The sequence below is a fragment of the Hesperophylax consimilis genome, chromosome 2 (assembly GCF_061612785.1).
Source record: "Hesperophylax consimilis isolate HC1 chromosome 2, BYU_Hcon_1.0, whole genome shotgun sequence".
Classification (NCBI taxonomy): Eukaryota; Metazoa; Arthropoda; class Insecta; order Trichoptera; family Limnephilidae; genus Hesperophylax; species Hesperophylax consimilis.
The window spans coordinates 4,852,137-4,875,495 of NC_142837.1; the positions used below are offsets into that span (position 1 = coordinate 4,852,137).

Here is a 23,359-nt window from a genome sequence, read left to right on the forward strand (position 1 = left end):
ACGAGGATTATCAGTTAAACCATTTCAGCGTTACGCACTATCGAGCGTTGGCCTCAGATGAAGGAAAAGCTTTTCTGAAGCCAAGAAAATTAAGAATTTTTATACATTAATGAATTTGTATATAGTATGAAAACTGAGGAGTGTGCTAAGGAAACGTCCTCTCAGTTAACTACTACATACTGGTCAAATATTGGATCAGCCCGTAGTTTAATTCAAAATCGAGTAAATTAATGCAATTCTTGTTTCCTGCTACACCCTAAAACAATCGCCCCTTTAATTGCCAATCATAAGAATTGTTGTGTCACTCTGTCTTTAAAGACTTACGCATGTCAGCATAGATTTTGCCAGGGCTTTGCGATTAACCATATCACGTGGACGTGGAATTCATTCTCAAACGGCGTATGTTTGCTTATTCATGTGTTTAACAACGAGGGCAATACACCTTGAACTAGTGACATGTTTAAGTACCGAATGTTTCTTGAATGCATTCAAACGATTTCTCTCCCGGCGTGGTCCTATGTCAAATTTATATTCAGACAACGGAACTTACTTTGTAGGAGCAAAGAGAAGATTGAATGAATTGCATGCATTTTTGACATCTTCACATTTTGGTGAAGAATTCGCACGTATTTTGGCCAATAATAGAAAAAGCTGGCACCTAAATGTACCAATTACACCCCACTTTGGTAGGAATTGGGAATCAAACATCAAAAGCATGAAGGCTCATCTTTTTCCAGTAATTGGAGATCAGATTCTATCGAATGAAGAGACAACCACAGTACTTGCATAAGTAGGAACCATTTTGAGAATGCTTTCTTCAGACCCCTCTTAACCTCTCGCTTTAACAGCTGCTCATTTCTTAACTAATTAACTTAACAATAATCATCATGATTTGCTCCATAAATTGATTTTGAAAACTGGAAACATTGGAGATTGGAATACTCTGCATACTGCATCTTTCAAGTACACAGACAAATATCACTCCTAAAATGAACGCGAGCCGCTCCGCATCGCTGCTCTTAACATTACAAACTTAGATGTGTACGTCGTTTGTCAAATTCGGAAGTCAATTATAACATCAATTCTAAAGGTGTTGTAATTTGTTCCAAAATCGGTGTCACTCGGTGTTGCCATAGCAATGAAAGCTGTTTATTAATTAAATTTCTACATTTTATCGTCAAACTACACATACATTTTTAAATCCACTGTTTTGGGTACGACCCAATCGATTTTTTGCAGTAGCAATAATGTTTATTTTGTACTTGCAGGTCGGGCTGAAGCTTTGGGTGCTCTTTGTCGAGTGTTTTGTTCAAAGCAGTCTCGGGAAACTGTTCTTGCCGCATATTATGCAAGGTTCTATATTGCTGTTCAAAAAGGGCTCCAAGATCCAGCAATCGTACCTAGTGTACTTTTAAACGCTGCAGACATTTTCAGGTGAGATTTAAAAAAAATATCATTCTAATATGTGTTTTAACATTTAACCTTTTGAAAGCCGGGATTTTTGGCTGAGAGATCGCTAAAAACCAAAGCGTTTGCAGTGATTGCCGCGCACTGCGCCAGGTGAGTGTAATTTGGACATGCCGAACGCAATACAAATCTTTTGTTACCATGAGGGGTCTTATGTACATCAGTTTTGTCGGTTAACAGTAAGGTCAATGACACTGGGGTAGGTATGAAAACAGAAAAACCCAATTTAAATATTTAGCAAGATTTCCAAAAAACATGAATTCTTTTTAAATAATTTGTAAACTGCACAACTTGGCACAAAATTGTCTGTATTCTTTATGCACGCGGCTGTGAGATAGCAGCTTAAGTGTTTTTCAGATTCCGCCGACCAATCACTGGGCGTTTGAGTGTCTTACAGTTTTAATCAATTTTAAATGACAGTTTATTAATTCTACTTGTAATTATGTATAATCACACTTATATACATATTCAGAATCAGCGGTTTTTGATCTAAATGAATATGTATTTTTTAAGCTGTAATATTTTTCCCTTTAGTTCCTTATTGTTAAATATGTTTTAGTGTTTGCTTATAAATGTATTTTTGGATTAATTCTCCAGGCTAGATCTTGACGGGGTGTACATCCTTGTTCCCGACTTCCTGGAAGCACTAGAGAAGGTGCTCCCCGAGAAGGAGTTGAAACTGAACTCGGGAAATGTGGATAAGAAGGAACTGAGAAGAGCCTCCATATCCATCCTGCTTTCTCTCTTGGTTGTTCCCCATCATCTGCAAAATCTTCCCATTAAAGAGTTGCCGGGAAATCCAGACAGGTATAAAAATTGTTCATTTATGTGAATTTTCAGACATTTTCATGGCGACATAAGTTTTTTGTACATAAAGGTAAAAGTCACTTGTCACCTGAGGGTCACTAGGGTCCCCCATAAATCCATATCTCTTAACATTCTTTTTGCACTTTCTAGTAACACTCGGATATTAGTTACTTTTTTTTTTTACCTACCGTTTTAACCGCACATCGCCCATCTTAACCCAATAATCAATCATTATGTAATGCAAAATGGTAAGAGATGGCAAAATAACGAATGTAATTAAAATATATAAATAATATATTTGTTTCTGAAAAAATAAGAAAATACACAGATTTAGGAAATGAGATAAAAAGAATTTGGCATTCTCACTCATTACGAAAGATTTTTTAAATATTTATATTGAGAGATCAGTAGGATTTATAGGTCCAGTTAGAAGTTCTACCGAGCCGAATCCTCTGATATGAAAATATCTGGAGTCGGTGAATTATTTTCCCATTTGATCTCTGGTAATTTGACGTGTTGTTCTTGTATTGTTTTGTATTTATTATGCTTATCCAATGCACTTGCATAATGTGGATTGACTTGATGATCATTTGTGGAAAAGTGTGTGGAAGGGTTTAGTTTTTCCTGTGGGGAAGATTTAACCCGGACATAAAGTCGGAAAAAAAATGTAGCCCTTTCCAGTAAAATGTACTTTTTACATCCGCACTCGCGGCTTATCTGCGGCGATGATTTTTAAAGTAATGAAGATCCGGTGGTGGGGGAGAGTAATTTTGTTGGAATTGAATAAATATTAATTAATATCTTGATGACAAGTATGAAAAATCGATTTTGGAAAAAAATAAAATCTTGTTTTAAACCATATCTAACATAATACAACTGTGTGTGTCAAACACTAACACTGACCATAAATCGTGATTGTATTGTTCACTGAACAGAAAATCTTTAAAGTGTGATCTGTACCAATTTGAAATAAAACTCATGTCTCCAATTTACCTAAGACTTGTCAACTCCTAGGCCTCAGACAGACCAGTGAAATTGATTATCTGTTCAAGAAATATTTTCAGTATTGAAAATGGGTGTCAAATCTCACTAGAAGCAAGATCAAATTTACATTAATTCGGCCACACAGTCATGTCCACTTCTATCGGCCATTTTCTCTGTGGAAAACTCTTACAGAATTGTGACCAACATGATTACTAGAAGTTCTGTGAACAGTAGCTCTCGCGTCCAAAAAAGTATGTTTCTAATTTTCTCTTTTTTAATAAATCAAATTAAAATTCCCTCTAAAATCATAAGATTAGTTAAAGTAGTCAGAGAGGACAGACCACCAAACAACTCGGTCTTGGCACACACTCCTTGCCTCGTTCACATTCATACATTGTCTCATATATGCTCTTCTATTATTCTGACTTTTGACATGGCCTGACTCAAGTACCTGATTCACTTGATTGTGACATGTCTTCCTCGGGTATCCCTGACCTATATTCTCCTTACACTCCCTTTTTCGCTCATTCACTCTACATGCCCAAACCATCTAAGCGTCCCTTTCTTAATCTTACTCATTATGCTTACGTCAGCCCTGCACTCTTTGCGGGTCTCCACATTTCTCACATAATCATTCGTGGTTTTATCACACATACGTCTCAGGGATCTCATTTTCTACAGCATTCCTCTTCCTCTTCCAGGCGTTTCTTTCGTTCTTTCACTCCAACTTTTTTCTTACACCCCTTATACACTTATTTCGCTCGATCCTTCTCTTCGCTGGAAGGACTGCCAGCCGCTATCAGACATAACAATGCTTTCTTCTTCTCTGAGACCAGTGCTTACATAGACATCTAATTATCCCACCATGCATCACCTTTCTTCCTACCTTGCGCACTTATTCCACACACCCCTCTAGCAGATTCACAAAGACTCACTTTTATGTGGTTCCATGTTTCGTCTATGCTTAGACCAAAGATATTAGAAGAACGAGATGTGCTATGCGCAGTTCGTACTGAGTGGAATTGTTTTGCGGAGTGTCGCCGGTTTTGTTCACCAATACTACTGCACACCTTCGCTTGCGCTAAGGTATCCGCACTAATACATAGAACAGATTTCTGTGCGTACACGTCCCGATACCGTTCAAAGTACCCTAATTAGGTAGTACTCCGGCTACGGTCCGGCGGCCAACATAGCATATCTCGTTCTTCTAATATCTTTGGCTTAGACCATCCATTTCCTTCTCATTAAATCTCATCTCTGCACAATTCACATACTTACTTCTCACATTATCGTTTTGCAGTTTCTATATTTTCACTCTTGTTGGAGTTACTAAAACTTTTTTCACTTTTCACTTTCGCAATACCTACCTACATAATTATAAACCATGTATGTATTATTTTAAGTAAAAAAAAAAAAACAAATTAAATTTCGAATTATACAATCTGTCCAAAGAAACGTCACTATCTCAATGACAATTCTTTTTTTTAAACTTTCTTCAGACAAGTAGGTACCATAATATTGAAAAAAATGCATATGGGAAGTCCAAATAAAAGCGATGGTTTCACATTTGAAAAAGAATCTTTACTTAGCCATGTTCACAGTCATCTAATCAAAGTAAGGCTTGCTTGAATATTAAAGTGGATGCAGCAGATTTTCGAAAACGGAAAAGGAATGCACAAACAAATTAACACACAGACAAAAAAGCAAAACAGTTGAGTCAAAACAGGACTTCGCTACGCTAAGCCAATAATATATGTATGTGTCTAATCAAATTATAATGTATTCTCAGCCTCTCATTTGGAGCTTCATCATTATCTAAATTTCAGGGGACTGACATTCGGCGATCTAAGCGCCCGAGTGTCTTTACTTGTGGTGGGCGCAGTACAGGCTGAGTGGTGGCCCCCTTTGGCTGTGCCCCTTCTGTCGGCTCTCTACCTCTGCGTGAGCCATGCCCCTGGGAGCACCCCCAACCAGGGCTCCTTTGGGCCTCCTCAACCTGCCAGCGGTAAGACACTGAAAAATTCCCAACTTCTACTTATTATAATTACATTTTAGTCTTTTTTCCAATTCGGTATTTTTTATCATCTCTTATTCTAAAACTACGTTTTTCTTAAATAGTTTCTTTGGGGGTATTTCACTACCTCTGAGTAAACTGTTGGGTAACTTCTTGTCAATTAACTTTAATCGTAAGATTAGCACTGCTGAAAAAAAAGCCAATTACATCATAGATTGTAATTGATATAAATATATATCGCTATTCAACAGTTTATTCAGAGGTGGTGAAATATTGCCCTAATCAAGCACAGTTTTATTTGCTTTCGATTAGAACTTTTTTGAGAGCAAGAAGATCCAGGGAAAAATGATGAGTTGTAATTTTTATCAATATTTTTTAAGTTTGTACAAATTCAAATTCTGTTATTATATCATTTTGTGTCAGTTGCTTCATAGAACTGAAATAATAACATAACTTGAAAACTAACTTTGAAATTTGATGAATTGTTCAAATTCTGTGAAACAATGTGTCCTTAATTTTTTTAACTATTTCTTATGTCAAACTGGGTTTAGTAAAGTTTATGTTATTTTTATCAGTGCTATAAATCTACTTTTGCGAGGTCCTGCAATCTTTACAATAACATCACAACGAACAGATTGGCTTACCAAGATGTTTTTGCACTTAAACAAGGACAAAACTCACTAATTGACAAGAATCCAAATTTTTACATCATTGTAGTACATATTATAGAATAATATTCAAATTGCTTCCTACATCTTCTTTTTCCTTGTGACTTCCAATTGCTGAATCATAATTAAAAAAATTAATCCATGATAAACAATTACATACGGGGTCATCCAGAAAGTAAGGTTACAATATTTATATTTGATCGAAAAATGCTTGTATTTAATTGAAATTCTCAGAATACTTCACAAATACATCTATTTTTCAACGCAATCGCCGTTAAGATCGAGACATTTCTGTAGTCAGGGCACCAGCTTTTGTATACCATTGTCATACACCTCCGCCGCCAGCTCTTTTAGCCTTATTCTTCCTCACAGCTTCCTCGACCTCCTGATTGTTGGAAAAACGATTCCCACCTAAACCTAAGTGAAAAGGTAGATAGTCCAAAGGCGCCAAGTTGGGTGTATAGGGGGGATGGGTGACAATATCCCAACCAAACGATGTCATCAGCTAGTGGGGCCTGGCATTGTGATGCAGGAGGCTGACTCCCCGGTCGACGGGAGGTGGCGGGAGCGCCCGATGACCTCTACATCAAAAGAATTTACTGTGACTGAACAAAATGGCCGACAAACACGCGGGACCAAACAAACTGGACGTTATGATCCCCTCTACACGCCAGGTGCACTAATATTGAAACAAAAAAATTCCCCTGGACTCAGGAGCCTTTGTAACTTTACTTTCTGGATGGCCCTCGTATTATTTACTACATATTGATTTTTATTCATTGCTCATTTTTATGGTAACACTTTGACAACTTGAACATGAATTAACTTTCTTCTGTAGTGAGTTAAGTTTTCCCTGGGATGGATAGATTATTTTGTGATGTCATACCCGCTTTACATAGTTGTTTGTCTAGTTGTTTTTCAAAAATTTATTACTGCCTTGTTTTGTCATATTACGCACAGTAGGTTTTTTTAGAAACTATATATATTAGCTGTATTTTTTATTAAAAATGATTTTTTTAATTCATTATCAAAAGTGATAAATATTTTTCCTGCATTCAAATTTTTTTATTAATTCAATATAATATTTTACATGTAAGTAGGTACTTAAATCTTCTTTACTCATCCATCAGATCAGATAGATCAAGTAGAAAAATGATATATCTTTTTTCCAAATTGCTCTCACAAAAAAATGATGTAATATTTTTACTGTCCTGGCTACTAGCATTTATTTATTTTTAATCTGTTGATTTTAATATGAAAAATATCACTTGAAAAAGTTTTGAAAAGAAAGAAATTTTGCAATATATATTATGAAAACCGTTTTATAATTTTTTGTTATTATTAGGTATTATTTTGCATATCACAACACATTAATTTGATACATTGTCATTTTCAATCTGCCAGTGTTAATTGGTAAACAGAACATTTCATAACAGTTTTCAGATTAAACATTTATAGAAATGCGCTAATTGGAATCTGAGAGAAAATGCAAAGTTATGTTACTTTGACTGAAAATCGTAATTAATGCAGTAAAATTGAGTTGTTTTAAATCCCTTCACAATAATTGATGACCATCAAATTGATGATCTGCATCATTTATAATTCTTCAATATTTGAACGACTTTGATTCGGTCCGTTTGATCAAATTGTGATCATCTGACAAGCATAAGAACACGACCATTATGCTTGACAGCTGATCACAATTTGATCAAAAGCTGAAACGGGCTGAAAATCGGCGTTAAAGGGGGACCGTTCAAATGTTAAGAATTCTGATTGGCGCTGACGGTTGATTTGGTGGTCATCAAATGTGATGGAGTTTGAAATGCCCCAACCTAAGTATTAGTAAGCAAAAGGCTTGGATTAAGCGAGTTCATTGGTGGGGACATTGTATAGTCGCGTAGCTCTTGGGTCTTTATGTTAAAGCTGTGAAATGTTGTGTCTACCTTCCAACCGTTCACCCGTTAGGCGGCTTGGCTTGTGTATATCTTGTGCCTGTGTTGACTGGTGGATGGATGGTGGATGCAGGGAGGTCGGAGAGCAGTGCGGGCTGCGGGACCAGTTCTGCCGACAGTCTGCACGGGGCGCTCTCCTCCATAGATGATTTCCCAAATGCAGATTCGCTTTTAAGAGACATTGAACCCTCGACACATGGCTTTGGTAATTTTTTGTTCCATCTTTTCGTTGTTTGACTGTTGTGTGTTATTTTTGTTGTTTTATGTTTTATCGCTTTTCGATGGAGTGTGTCAATAACATCTCAATTGTAATTTAAATGCATCATATTTGTTTTATTATATATAATTGAGGAAAGTATTTTATGTTGCCTCTTTTCCCATACTTATGAAAGTTTTTCAATGATTTCACATTATGTCAACTAATATCATAATTCGTTGCCCACAATACAAACAGGCACATCTATTTGAAAACATTTTAGGAGACCGAAAAAAATTTTCTTCAAAGAAGTATTCTTATACATGTTTCACTGATTGAGATTTTAACTGGGAATTTTTTTAACCCCTTAAGCGAAACATTTAATAAAATGTATAAGAATCAGGCAAACAAAAAACAGTTTTTTTGGCTCTCCCTAAAAATTTTCGAGATACGGCTGTTTTTTTTTTTTTTTTAATTTTTAAATAGAAAGACAAACATTCCCTGGTTACGTTTAACCTGACAATATTTGAAAATCTCCTACTGCCACCACATTAAGGGGAAAATGTTGATTGTTTTGTGATGGAAAACTTAGACAGCCGAGCAATTGAACACACTACGCCTGGGTGGGACCCAAACGCGATGCCAACTCAGCCACTGACCGGTCTGTATTGTGGGTGACAAATTGATGCTGCCTCTAGGAAGAATACTTACAAATTATACCACTAAATGAATATTCCTCGGAAATGGACATTTTCTTTATTTTTTATTATTGATTTTTTAATTTTAATTTAAAGCAAAATGTCGATGACATGAAAACTATACTCACACTGTATTCATACTAAAGTGTAAAGCTTTATAAAAAAAAAAAAAACTGGTTTTATTGAAATTTCAATAAACTTCGTTGACTTCAACACTCACTATCATTTAAAAAATTGCAGCAAAACATATAAAATTTGTGCATGCCTGTATGTATTTCGAATGCATTTGTTTATTTTTAATGGATGGATGGCTGTTTGATTATATGTTCATCTAATGACATTGCCAACTTTAGGGGCAGCGTTGCTAGTGCGAGCCACTTATCTGGTTTGTCACCGTCTCATCTCCTCCTGGAAGTCGGACCTGGTGGTCTCTCTGGCGGCCTTGGAACTCCTGGCTGGTCTAGCCAGATTGCACAACAGTAGATCAGGTATGAATGTGTTCAAAATATGTGCAAATTTATAACATCAGTGGCTTAAAGCCTAGACTACGTATCTCAAAAAAAATATTGTGAATAACAAAGTAAAAAATTTGAAACTCTCTGAAAGTTTGATTTGAATATGTCGAAATATGTACAAAATATTATCAAATTTGGGGTTTCCTGAGTCCCAATTTTGTTTGACTTGCAAACTTGTTAGCAACCCATTTGCCAAAACTGTACCCCTCATATTACAAAAATGCTTAATGTTGTGCTTAGGTACCATACATCTGCCAGTATTGATTTTCTTTGGCGTACCCCCTAGCTCCCAAGCGCCGCACCCTGGGTTGGAAAAGGCATCATCTTTTGATCAGATGTCAAATATAATAGCATGATCGTTATGCTTGTCGGCTGATTACAGTTTGATCAAAACCAGAAATGGGCTCGAAGTTGACATTTAACGAGGACTGCTAAATGTCAAAAATCCAATTGGTGTTGGTTGCCTATTTGATCGCCAATCAAATTTGATCAAGTTTAGAATATCCTAATCCACAATCTAAAAAAATTTCAAAATTCATCAAATGATGTTATTTTCAAATTAATGTTAGATTTTCATGTTCAATGAATGACAAGTTACTTGAATTGAAAAAAAAATAAAAAATTTGAAATTATTGTCTGAATATATTTTTTATTTCAGCTTTTTTTTTTTAAGGGCGGAGATGGCTTACACGTAGTTCCCGTGAGCACTTAGGCCATAAGCCCATTGTGCTATATCCCATTTTACCTCAATACTTTAACAACACCCCAGTCCCTTTAATACAGTTCACCGGGGTTGTTATTGGGTATGTGGCTATGTCTTCTGGTTCTACTGTATGTCTCCCCAGGTATCTGAGCCTAGTTCCCACCAGGGCAGGACATTGGCACCATAGCTGAATTGGAGTCTCTTCATCCTCTTCACATTTCCTGCATCTATTGGTGTTTTCCACTTCCAATATCTGCATGTGTCTCCTGAGATGGCAGTGTCCCGTTAGTAGTCCTACCAGTTCTCTTAGCGAGTTTCTGTCCATATCGAGTAGTTTCTTGGTTCGTCTAAGGTCTGCTCCTTTTATTTCAGCTTAGAATACTTAACACATTGATGGAAAACAGAGGTTCGTGATACGACACATGCTATCACATGTCTTTTGGCACATGTCTCGTGAAGTCAAATATCAGTAATAAAAAATTATTTTCTGTTCACACACACTATCAAATTTAGAAGTGTTCGCATTGTGTCACAAAACTTTCACTTCCCAGTCCATTGTGTCATATCGTGTCCCTGATAAAAGTTGTATTTGTACATTGCGTCATATCACATCTCCTCTAAAACGACATCAATAGACAATATGTCATATCTCATATTCTCTAAAAAGATGTCAATAGACATTGTGTCATGTCACTTCTCCTCTAAAAACAACGTCAGTAGACATTGTGTCATATCACATCTCCTCTTGAACAATGTCAATAGACATTGTGTAATATCACATCTCCTCTAAAACGATGTCGATAGTCATTGTGTCACATCACATCCCATCTTAAATGACGTCAATAGACATTGTGTCATATCACATCTCCTCTTGAACAATGTCAATAGACATTGTGTAATATCACATCTCCCCTAAAACAATGTCGATAGTCATTGTGTCACATCACATACCATCTTAAATGACGTCAATAGACATTGTGTCATATCACATCTCCTCTTGAACAATGTCAATAGACATTGTGTCATATCACATCTCCTCTTGAACAATGTCAATAGACATTGTGTAATATCACATCTCCCCTAAAACAATGTCGATAGTCATTGTGTCACATCACATCCCATCTTAAATGACGTCAATAGACATTGTGTCATATCACATCTCCTCTTGAACAATGTCAATAGACATTGTGTCATATCACATCTCCTCTTGAACAATGTCAATAGACATTGTGTAATATCACATCTCCCCTAAAACAATGTCGATAGTCATTGTGTCACATCACATCCCATCTTAAATGACGTCAATAGACATTGTGTCATATCACATCTCCTCTTGAACAATGTCAATAGACATTGTGTCATATCACATCTCCTCTTGAACAATGTCAATAGAAATTGTGTAATATCACATCTCCCCTAAAACAATGTCGATAGTCATTGTGTCACATCACATACCATCTTAAATGACGTCAATAGACATTGTGTCATATCACATCTCCTCTTGAACAATGTCAATAGACATTGTGTCATATCACATCTCCTCTTGAACAATGTCAATAGACATTGTGTAATATCACATCTCCCCTAAAACAATGTCGATAGTCATTGTGTCACATCACATCCCATCTTAAATGACGTCAATAGACATTGTGTCATATCACATCTCCTCTTGAACAATGTCAATAGACATTGTGTCATATCACATCTCCTCTTGAACAATGTCAATAGAAATTGTGTAATATCACATCTCCCCTAAAACAATGTCGATAGTCATTGTGTCACATCACATCCCATCTTAAATGACGTCAATAGACATTGTGTCACATCTCCTCTAAAAGAAAATCAATAGACGTTTTGCCAATGAATGTGTTAAAGACTTTATAGATCTTTTTTGAATTCGTAATGTATTTTTTCTTTTCAAGTGTGTGTTTTGATAATATGTATATGATGAAAACAAATTCATATTAGTAATGGACATATTTGAAAATCAGTTGAAATAATGAAAGTTGCACATCTTTCGAAAGATCTAATGATGTTGAGTTGTTCCGGGCTGCAGCTTGTTGGGTGGACATTTCTCTGATGAAACCCAACCTTCGACAGGAGGCGCACCCAATCCATTATTTGTTTAGTGATGATTTTCATTTAGATGTCTAAAAAACATGCTGTTTGCTTTTAATCTTGAGAATCTATAATTCATTTGAATAAATTTACATTTGTTAATATAGAATGTCTCGATTATGCCCATTGCTAATTTGGATATACAAAATGGTTTCTAATATTAATGCTATGTTGTAATTTTTTTCTATTTCTATTGATCACTTCTAAAATGTTGCATGCTTCAGATATCGTGATAGGTAAGTTGTATATTGTAATTTAGTTGTGTCGTGTGTCCTGTGTGTGTCTATCTATCATTACATTGTCTATTGTTTTATTTAAACTTATTTACTCGTTTATTATAGAAGAAGGTGAATTTTTACATAAAAAATAAGCTTGATTTGTTGGTATGTAGTTCGGTAGGTTTCCCAGCTGTGCACCGGTGCCATAGAGATTGTACTTATCAAGTTTATCTTCTCTTGGCTGTTTAACTCTATGCACGCGGCCGTATCAACTGTTGTTACGGCAAAAAGTCCATACTCACACGCGGCCGTATCAACAGTTGATACGGAAACTTTGAATGCCGATATTCCAGCGGTCTTTTGACATAAATTTATTTCCCGCTCGCTTGAACATTTGTAGAACTATCACGATGCTGACATCTACAAGAATTTCTCGAAAATAAATTTGTGTTTCATTTAAAAACATCGATAATCAAGTGAGCCTCTTCGCGCCTTCGAGTGCCATAGTTTACAATTTTGTCAACGGATGGCGTTAGTTCAATTTTGTTATTATTTTGTGACATAAAATTTACGTGTCCAGTTTTAAAAAAAGTTTTCATAACAAAAAATGATAAGTGCTCATGGTGTTCCACTTGTGTCTATCAACGCAGTGGCCTAATTACACACACGCCGAGCGAATGGCGGGACCACATTCAAAAGATACGGTACGTCTTTGTATGAAATTTTATGTTTTTGTTTTTATAAACATCCAAGAGTGTTGACACACGAGGATTTGTTATCATATTGTGGAGAATAATCTGTTCTGTCTATATAGTCCAATAAATCATGCCAGAATGCTATAATTTGACATTTAATTGCGTGCATAGGTATTTGAAAATATGTACCGCGTACGGGTATAGATAAAACGGAGCAAATTAACGCGTTCAAAAGGTTAAACCTCTAAAGAACTATTTATAATATATCATGTTGTTTTACTTCATATTAACCCATAGATATAGTATGTACAAAGTTCTGTGCTCCATCTAACCAATTTTTCATAATATTTTTTGACAAAGCCAGTATGAACAAATGAGTATGACACATATTGGGAACCATTTACAGCGTGTATTTGAAACATTCCAGACAGTCTGGAATGCAAGCGCGCTGTCCGCTGGATCTGCGACTACATCAGCGTGCAGTGTTCGCGTCCCCCGCCGGGCCACTCGCGCGACGTCCACTCCTCGGTGGTGGCTGCCTACCAGTGCCTGGCCGCCTGGCTGCCCGCACCCTCGCCTCTGCTGCAGGACCCCGATTGTCTGCACACCGTCATGGAGGTCGTGGAACTGGGCATCTCTGGCTCCAAGAGTCAAGGTAATCATTCTGCTTTTCCTCCTTATAAATAGATGGGTACTGCTGAATATTAGCCACTCAAGTGATAGCGTATTTAAAAAAACGCCTTTAGCGATAGAGATTTTCCGGGCATTCGGTTTTGGATTCAGCCGTGCACATTCAAAAAATCATTAATTAAAAATCAACCTTGAACTTAATTACACCGACTTTATCACATTTTTTATCGGTTCCATGATAACTCCACACATTGACAATTCAACACACCTTTAAAAAGTGATATAAAGTCATTAGAAACGATGAAAAAAAAAAAATTTAACCTAACCTACTTAACCCAGTTAATAAAGTTTTTGTTTCATCACTTTCCATAGCTTTATATAACTTTTAAATGTGATGAATTATCATTGTGATGATTTATCCGCTCACCTTTTTATCATGTAAACAGATTTTTAATTATTAGAAAACTTTTTTTTAATTAGTGCCTACACGTAGACTACCCAATACAAAACATTATGTGAAATATTCCATGTAACCATTCTCAAAAACAGAATAATAAAGTTCACCTATATCTTTGTTTGGGACATATTCTAATTAAAGAACTACTGAGAATGACCTACTTTGTTTTCTGTCAATCCATAATTAATAATATGATGGGGTGGCACTTATAAAACTAATAATTAAAATCATTTTTATATCCTTCAGAACTCATACAAAGAATTTAAGGTCAGAAAATTAAATACTCTGTTCCTATACCACTCAACTTTACAAGTGTAAAAAGAAGATATTTTAAATAAAGCCGAAGCACTCAGAAACACAACAATCTCAGGCAAAAATATGTGTTACCAATTCCGATATGTAAAAAAAACTTTGGGTCAACAGATAGATCTACAAATACCCAAGAACAAAAATATAGGATCCCTTATTAAAAATATCTTTAAGGAATTCAAAGTACAACTAAAAAAACTATACAGAAAACAAAATAAAACATTTTATGAATAAAAAAAATACAAAAAACTTTTATTCAAAATCAATACAAGCAAAGTTTCTCCATAAGCCAAAAAAAAACAATCTATGACCTTTCCTGAAAAGGGCTCTATCAGGGCTTAATTCACTAATGCAATAGTAGATACTTCGGATTCCTTCTCGAATGATATATGAGGTGATGCGATATTATTCCAGGCTTTAACGAATGATCTTGGCGATCCTCGATCCATGATAAAGGCAGAGAATTGGCCTTGGTTCAAGCCAGAACCTCTTCAGAGAAATGCTGCATGTCCAAAGCAGCATGGGCATTATCAAAATCCTGATTTCACCAAAATGTTTGAAAGGAAATAAAAATCATTCCATATAAAAATCCAATCATTTCCGCGTAAAATTTTCCTCGACAGGCTTATAAGATACTTTGGATTCACTTTGTTCTCCACTTTTAAAAATTACATCTCGTACCTTCTTCATTCGTCAGCAACACACCAGGCGGGAGCTCCTGTTTCGTCTTGTGTTTTGTTAAAGAATCACCTTTTCTTCTGTGACAAATCATAAACAACCATCGGGATACAAGTGCATAAAGCATCAAAGACAAATTAATGACTGGGAATGTGGGTACCCTTTATAGTTGCATATTTTATATGTAACAATACCTCCCAGCTTGAAGTAAGCTAAATTGGAGCTGTGAACTTCATTTATTTGTATGTATTTAACCTTCAAATTTCTCCGGAAAATAAACATTCGCAAGTTATGTCCATAGTTATAAAAAGATGTCTTAATATGAATATTTTTCATAGGAAAACCAGGAGAGCCAATCAAGATGAAGGATGAGAAAGAACTGAAGCCTGTATCAATGAGAGTTCGAGACGCGGCTGAAAACTTGCTTGCCCTGATTTTGGAACAGGTAATTATTTCCTCGAAATCTTATTATGTAAAGTATGTTAATTATTTATTTATTTATTAAAGCGGAGACAGTATAATTCCCGTGGATAGTTTCCGTGAGCACTCTGGGCCTGCTGTGCGATCTCCCATTTCACCTCATTTCATTGAGTTTGTTTCCAGGTCCCATGAGGGTTCCTGTTTTCCCACAAATACTTACTTGGAGGATCCTGTAGCGGTAAGGGTTTTCCCGTCGCAATTCCCCTATTGTTTGGGTTCCCGGAAGGCCCCACGAGAGAAGAGCTCACCAAGGTAGTCTCAGCTCTTCTCTCCACTCCCTCTTGGTTTCCCGAAGACCCCACTGAGGCGGCCTCAGCTCTCCTCTCCACTCCCCCTTGGTTTTCCGTAGGTCCTACCGAGTTGGCCTCAGCCCTCCACTCCCCCTAGGTTTCCTGTAGGTCCCACCGAGGTGGCCTTAGTTATCCTCTCCACTCCCCCTGGGTTCCTCAAAGACCTCTAGTTTTTTTGTTGTTTGAATGGTCCATTTTTGGTCCCACAAGTATCTAAGGAAAGAGACAGTCCACCCTAACAGAAACCCGAGTACTAGGGTAAGGTCTAAATACTCCGAGATGCGACCCTGTATCTTAGAAAAACTGTACTTGACACTGTTCCCCAGTGTCATTCAGTCTTAGCATGGAACTCACACCTTGGCTTATTGCTGTTTTTACTCCCCGAGCGATGGGTTTTCCACACTCCCTACGCTAGTAAGTACATTCCTAGGTACTCTCTTTCAATGTCTTAATTCAAGGCCAGATGATTATCGTCGATTATTGTAAAATATGGTATTTGAATTAAACAGAACCATCACAAAATGGAACATGGTAAAAAAGAAGGTTAGGTTAGATATTTTTTTCTGTTTTGTCATGGAACTGTTAAATATATATTTTTTTTAGGTTGGTGGTTTCCCAAGTGCAAACGGAGCAGCCTCGCTGGGTTCTCTTCTGGAAGAGCACTCCCTGGCAAGGCACTGCACCTCCGCTCCACACAATGTCATCCATAGGTTGGTTAATGCCACACATACATTTCACTGAATATATCCTGTAGAGCAGGGGTGCTCAAACGGTCGATCGCGATCGACCGGTCGATCGCGAGTGCTTTTTGAGTCGATCTCGAGAAAAATTTCCCATTTTTCATGTCTTCTTTTTTATTATGTATTTGTAGCTTGTAGAATTCAAAATATAGCAATCGACTAACTGATGAACATATGTCATCGTGCTTGCGATTAGCACTCGGTAATTACGCACCATCGTATGAAAAGTATGCTGAGGGCATGCAGTGCCACGCTTCAACATCCAAAGTCATTATTTAGTTAAGTTTAGAAACTAGAACTCGTTTGTTTTTTGTAAGAACCAATAAACTTGCGATTTTGAATAAATATAATTTTTTTCATTGACTTTTCAGTGCAGACCTCCACCTACCTTGACTCAAAAAAATGCATATTGCGAACTAATGTCTGTCGTTCCTCCAAATTCTATGTGGATTCGTGGCCATGCAATTATGCAACGTCCCTATATATACACTTATACCTGCGCCAGGATACATCCTACCTAAATAGACGACAATCCTGCATCACACATACTTGCAGCCTCTCAGAGTCGATCGATCGGAATCTAATAATATTGAGGTAGATCGCCAGCAGTTCAAGTTTGAGCTGTAGAGTATATCCTGTAAACTGAAAGATTTAATTCTTGCTTTCTTTCAGATTCCGTTACTTTGTAACAGACGACAGTACGCTGTTGGCTCTCTTGGAAGAACCGCTCGCCAACGATCAGGATCCTCAACCAACGCTTACAGGTTAACATACATACTTTTTTGTTTTAGTCCTTTGTCCCGCAGGTCGGTAAACAATCGACGTAAGATCCTGCGCAGAAAATTAAGTTTGTTATAGTAAAGTATGGAACGTTTCTGTGCAGGGTCTTACAGCATTTGGTTTATGTCGATTGCTTACCGACCCGTGGGACGACTGTCTTAGTTTAAAGAACACAATTCAGAATTATTGGAGCATTCCTTGAAATGGTTTTGCCATGTTTGGGGACCAGATCTGAATAACCAGGCTGTTCAGGATGTTCCTCTTCCTTTCCCAGTCCCTTCAGCCTCACAACATACCCCGATGGTTCACGGCAGTTGGGACTCTTGTTCAGTGTTCACATTAAAAATTATTTAATTATTTAAATCCCTAGTACATATTATATCATATTTTTTATTTAATGCCTTTACGTACAATGTAGTACTTTTATTTTTTCATTTTACTGAAAAGTAATACATATTATAGTAAATAACATTGGATTTTCTAAAAAAGGTATTTATCTTTTTTACTTCTACCATCGTGTAGAATCACCCCCCGAAGTTAATGTACTTGCCCCACCGGACACCTTGTATGTATATGTATAATATCATATAAATAATACTTTGTGAAAATAACACATTCTGACTTATTCTGAGCAATCTTTCCTTTCTTAGAAAAACACTAATTAACAGGAGAATGATCCATGACTTTTCACTAAAACCCATATGTACATTGTGTCAAAATGTGCTGTGCCGCGCTTATGGAGAGATTGCGTTGAAAAGGCCAGCGTTGTATAGCTTAATAAAACCCATATGTACATTGTGTCAAAATGTGCTGTGCCGCGCTTATGGAGAGATTGTGTTGAAAAGGCCAGCGTTGTATAGCTCAATGGAAAATATTATTGTATTTACATTTTTTCAGTAATCCTTCGTGGTGCCTTTGGACGCCACGCCTGGACTCTGCAGCTGCGCCAGCTTGCCCGTAGCAGGGCCGGGGGCCGCGTGGGGGGGCTCAGGGGTGCCCGGCCTGTGCCCTTCTGGGAGCCCAGCCCGGCACCCGCCCCCGCCTGCCTGCCCCTGCCGCAGGGGCCCCCGTCCGCAGCGTAAGGAAACTGTCACCATTCATATAAATATTGCATTCACCACTAAAGAGATAATCCTTACAAGTGTGATCTACGTATTACACTGATTTGAAAGAATTCCACCTATTTACTGTTCAGTGTTCACTACCTACATACCAATTTTGTATGGAAATACAGTTTGTTATTTATTTTTATTTTTTTCTCCTCTTCTATAGAAGCGAACGCTTGTGTTTAGAAGAGGAGTGTCATTATGATGTTTATTATAATTTGATCTTAATTAGGTATGTTTTTAAGTAATTATGATAATTTTATTTTTGCATATTGTAGAAGATAATTCAATTATTAGATAGGAACGTAATTTGTTTTGGATCAAGTTAACGCAGTTTAGTCTTTTTTACATTGAATTGGTCTAATTGCTTTTACTATGCAATTATCGTCTTTAATTGTTCTGATGTTTTCTGGTAGTTGGTGAAGTATTTTTTTCCTGGATATGTATTTTGTTGTGTATGAATTTCAATTTAAAAAAACTTTCTTTTTTCATATTAATAATAGTTTAAGTCGTTATATTTTTTATTGATTTTTTATATTTCTATTTCCAGTGACAAGTCATTCCCATCTTTGGATGCTGTACTAAGGTCACTCAACGATCCTGCTGCATCTCAACTCTTCAAATTGTTGGAAACCCAGGCTGCTATTGAAAAGACCGCAAGAGAAAACCCAGAATCACAAACTGTAAGATAACCTTATTTTATTGATTACATATTGTAATGAGCGTTGGTCGGAGAATATAGAATAATAGTGAACGTAAGTCTCTCATGAAGGTACAATGCGAATGGAACGTATAAATGGTCAGTAGCTCTCTTCCATTTTGACAGCTACCAGTTATACTATAAATATAATATACTTATTGTCTCGGAGTATCGAATATACTTATCGTTGCTGGATAATCGAGCGGCAGATTACAGAGAGAATACTGTATTAGTTTTGTTATAAATCATGTATAGTAGTTGCTGGATAATCGAGCGGCAGATTACAGAGAGTATACTGTATTAGTTTTGTTATAAATCATGTATAGTATTTGCTGGATAATCGAGCGGCAGATTACAGAGAGAATACTGTATTAGTTTTGTTATAAATCATGTATAGTAGATGCTGGATAATCGAGCGGCAGATTACAAAGAGAATACTGTATTATTTTTGTTATAAATCATGTTTGAGTCATTTTACAGAGTCCAGAAGAGTGTGTTCCTCCAGAACCAGTTCAAGAATTCCAGACGGCTCGCCTGTTTCTCTCACATTTTGGCTTTTTGAACATCGGCGGGGAGAAAAAGGTGCAATTAATGTTATTTTATGGTTATAAAATTTTGAATTTATGTGTAAATTTGCAATAATAATTAATGGTATTTAATTTATTATTAGGCTGCAAGATTCACTTCTAACTACCTCTGACTGTTTTCTCTTCTCATAAAACATTTGCATGCCACCTTATTTTATTTGTTTATTAATCTTGGGTTAGCCTACATCATTGTGTGCTAACAGCTAATAAATTGAGGTGTGCCAATAGCCTTATTTTATTTTACAATCAATACATTTAAAAACACCATTTTTGACACAAAAACTCAAATATGCCATACTCCGAACAAGTAATGCCAAAAACCTACCGATTTTAATGAAAATTATATAGCTAGTTTACATTTAAGACTTTTCGACCCCTGGGCCTCGAGGCCAGTAAAATTTATTATCTTTTGAAGAAATAATGAAAATTTCACAAGGTAAAATTGTACATACTTCGGTCACACGGACACTCCCATTTTTTAACTTACTTCTAGATTCGAGTTATCTACCTAGTTATTGGAGATGGTTGATACCTTAAATGGGTTGTTACTGCGGTTCCACTCACCGGAGACTGATGTGGAAACGATTCTTTACTCAGTTACTTTTTCCAAAAAGTAAGCGGTATCTCATAGAAATAATATCGACGGTTCCCATGCTCAAACGAACGTAACCGGGACAGGAATATCGACCATCTCTACTAGTTTGTAATCTTATCTCTACTACTAATTGACGGCCGGCATAGTCCAGTGGTAACGCATTGGACTGCCATTCCGAAGGTCGCGGGTTCGAACCCGGCGTGCGCAAATAAATTTTATTTGATTAATTTGTGTTATTTCACAATTAATTAATTAAAATAATATATAGTATATTTGCGGCACGTTCCAGAGTGGTAGATACTACCAGTATCGCCCTGGTGTAAGACCACCATTCAGAATTGAAACGTTGCTCCAAATGGCTTTAGCCGTGTTTAGTGACTAGATCTGAATAGCCAGGTACTTCCCCACCTTCCTCTTTCCCTTCCCCACTTACCTTCAGCCTCACAACATCCCCCAATTGGGGATGCCATAGTCTCACTGGCTCCAGACGGGAGCAGTTGGGACTCTTGTGAGGTATTCACTATAAAAAAAAAAAAAAAAAAAAAAAAGTTATCTTGCTAGATTCGAGTAATCTCCAAAAATTGGCATTATAATTCAATTTCATAATTTAATTCTCTTTCATCGTTCTGGAATTATATCTCTCTTCTATTGTTTTTTCTGTTTTGGGATGGCATAGTAATAAATATGTATTTATTTCCGATTTAGGGCGGAGTGCCTCGTCTCCTAGCCCTCGACTCCTCAAGCGCCGAGTTCCGGCTGTCGCTGTTGGCCCTCGACCGGCTCGGCGCTCGTGCCAGCACCACCGCGCACGTGTTCTACTGCGGCAGGGGGCAGCGCTCCCCCCACCAACTGCTTAGGAACACCCGCCGGAGGGAGACAGTCAGCCAGGGCTTCCTGCAAATGCTGAGAGGGTGAGGGAAACATTAAGACAGTGTTCATAAACCGTCCAAACCCCAAACTTACCAGGCAACAACCAATATGGATAAACTTGTAAGTTATTGTGATTAATTTTTGGTTTATTATGTCGTTTTGCGCTTCCTCCTTCTTTAGCCAATGTTTCAAACAGCATTAGAGTGTCCATCGTCAGGGAAAATGTTTTTGGCTAAAGAAGGAGCATAATAACCCGAAAATGAATCTCAATAATACTTTTGGCTGTAAAAAACTCAAAATATATCTTCGTTGTAATTTTTTTTGTTTAGATTGGGCTGGCCAGTTAAAGTAAAAGACCACGCCGGTTGGACAGGTCACATTGATACCAGCTACAACCCAACGGTTTCCTCGGAAGTCGATCCCGACTTCCACGAAAGCTTCGATGCCAAATCCCTCAGCCAGACTAATGTAGAAGTGGAAGAACACGGAGGAGCCCTGTACAACGGAGACACTCACATCCTGTATTGGGCTGACGCAAGTTCGGAAATCGCCTTCATCGTCCCGACAGATAAAGACGAAGACAGCATTGAAGTCAATGAATCGAACATCAAGTCCGACGTTGACGGGAATTGTCCGTCCCACTGCAGTATGGGTTCAGCCAACAGCAGCTCTTCGTGGGACGTGTCCAATAATCCCGGCCCTGGTCACTGGTATGAACGCAGTGTCAGTGAATCTAACAGCCAGTCTTCAACAAATGTGGCAGCTCCCACTGTTAATCCTAAAACCAGTGTAGCGGATAAACCAAGAACGCTCTCGCTGGATTTTGAGAAACATTCACCGAATTCAAGCTTTAGTTCTGTTGGTAAGCAGCATTGTTTTATTTGTTTTCGTGATAATAACTACGCGTCCCAATTGTTCAGAACCATTTTGACTATATTCTATATTTGGGAATGTTGTTAGGTGAAATTAATCAGGGGAGAAGAATCCTTTGTGATTTCAAATTCCTTCGCAAGCAATGACAATAAAATGGACGACCATCGCCGTTTTGAATTTTTGACATTTGAATGGTTATCATTAAACACCCATTGTTGGCTTTGATCAAATTGTAGTCAGCCTTAAAGTTTGGTAACATTACCCTTGTGCTTGACATCACACTTTGATGTGATCACAAATTCAAAATAATATTAATAATAATTTATTTATTTATTTATTTATTTATTAAACGCCAAAAAAGGCTTTTACAGTAATGTGAAACATTGGATTATAAGTACACAGTTCAGGGCTGTCAGAGACTTGACAATTAGAAATAGCATTTTTCATTAAAATAATACATCCACAAGCAGTTTTTATTGATGCTATACATATACATTTCACATATATGTATATATGTGGAATGTATATGTATAGAACACCATATATATGTTACACATAAAGAAGAACACAACAGTCAGTATGATGCAGTACAAACAGACATTTTACATTTCACAAACATATCAATTACATTCATAACCAAGTATTTTTGCCTTGATGCAAGACGGTGAGGTTTTGAAAATATCAAAAAGGTCTGTATACGTGTTGGCAGTGCGGTGAAAACGCGCCAACGGTGAATGATACAAATGGTTAGTGTTATGATTGTCACTGTGGAAAAGATGGTGGAGTCGAGTTGATTTAACAGGGACACGAAAATTTATAACACTTAACATTTGAGGGCAGTCTATGAGATTGTTCAGTAATTTAAAAAGTATAAGAATGTCATTAATAGTTCGCCGGGTAGAAAGAAGTGGTAGATTTAGACCAGACATTAATGTATTATAGCAGATATCAATTACAGGCTGTCTCAATTTGAATTGAACGTATCGAAGAAATTTTCTTTGTACTTTCTCCAAGCGGTGTAAGTTACAGGTATAAATCGGAGACCATACAGGAGATGCATATTCTAGGTGCGATCTCACAAGAGAGCAGTAGAGTAATTTAATTGACTCAATGTTTTGAAAAGTCCTTGTGTTACGCATTACAAAACCTAGAATTTGCATGGCCTTATTGGAAATTGTTTCACAGTGACGATCAAAGGTAAGTTTTCTGTCAAAAATAACACCAAGGTC

At 37.0% G+C, this 23,359-nt stretch overlaps 1 protein-coding gene across 6 annotated transcripts in view; it reads left to right on the forward strand.

Annotated features, from left to right (window-relative positions):
- Window positions 1–23,359, forward strand: part of LOC149425641 (ral GTPase-activating protein subunit beta) — a 66,454-nt gene that overhangs the window by 29,594 nt on the left and 13,501 nt on the right. For 3 of the 6 annotated variants that reach the window (XM_089640836.1, XM_089640861.1, XM_089640870.1), the window contains 15 exons: window positions 1,269–1,434; window positions 2,065–2,274; window positions 5,085–5,263; window positions 7,966–8,097; window positions 9,140–9,274; window positions 12,347–12,358; window positions 13,463–13,690; window positions 15,448–15,554; window positions 16,483–16,589; window positions 17,292–17,383; window positions 18,297–18,477; window positions 19,056–19,188; window positions 19,686–19,787; window positions 21,093–21,298; window positions 21,587–22,119. In XM_089640836.1, the coding sequence (XP_089496962.1) occupies window positions 1,269–1,434; window positions 2,065–2,274; window positions 5,085–5,263; window positions 7,966–8,097; window positions 9,140–9,274; window positions 12,347–12,358; window positions 13,463–13,690; window positions 15,448–15,554; window positions 16,483–16,589; window positions 17,292–17,383; window positions 18,297–18,477; window positions 19,056–19,188; window positions 19,686–19,787; window positions 21,093–21,298; window positions 21,587–22,119 (2,523 nt within the window). The remainder of the gene's footprint in view (window positions 1–1,268; window positions 1,435–2,064; window positions 2,275–5,084; window positions 5,264–7,965; window positions 8,098–9,139; window positions 9,275–12,346; window positions 12,359–13,462; window positions 13,691–15,447; window positions 15,555–16,482; window positions 16,590–17,291; window positions 17,384–18,296; window positions 18,478–19,055; window positions 19,189–19,685; window positions 19,788–21,092; window positions 21,299–21,586; window positions 22,120–23,359) is intronic. The other 3 variants (XM_089640845.1, XM_089640879.1, XM_089640853.1) reach the window with 2 other exon arrangements.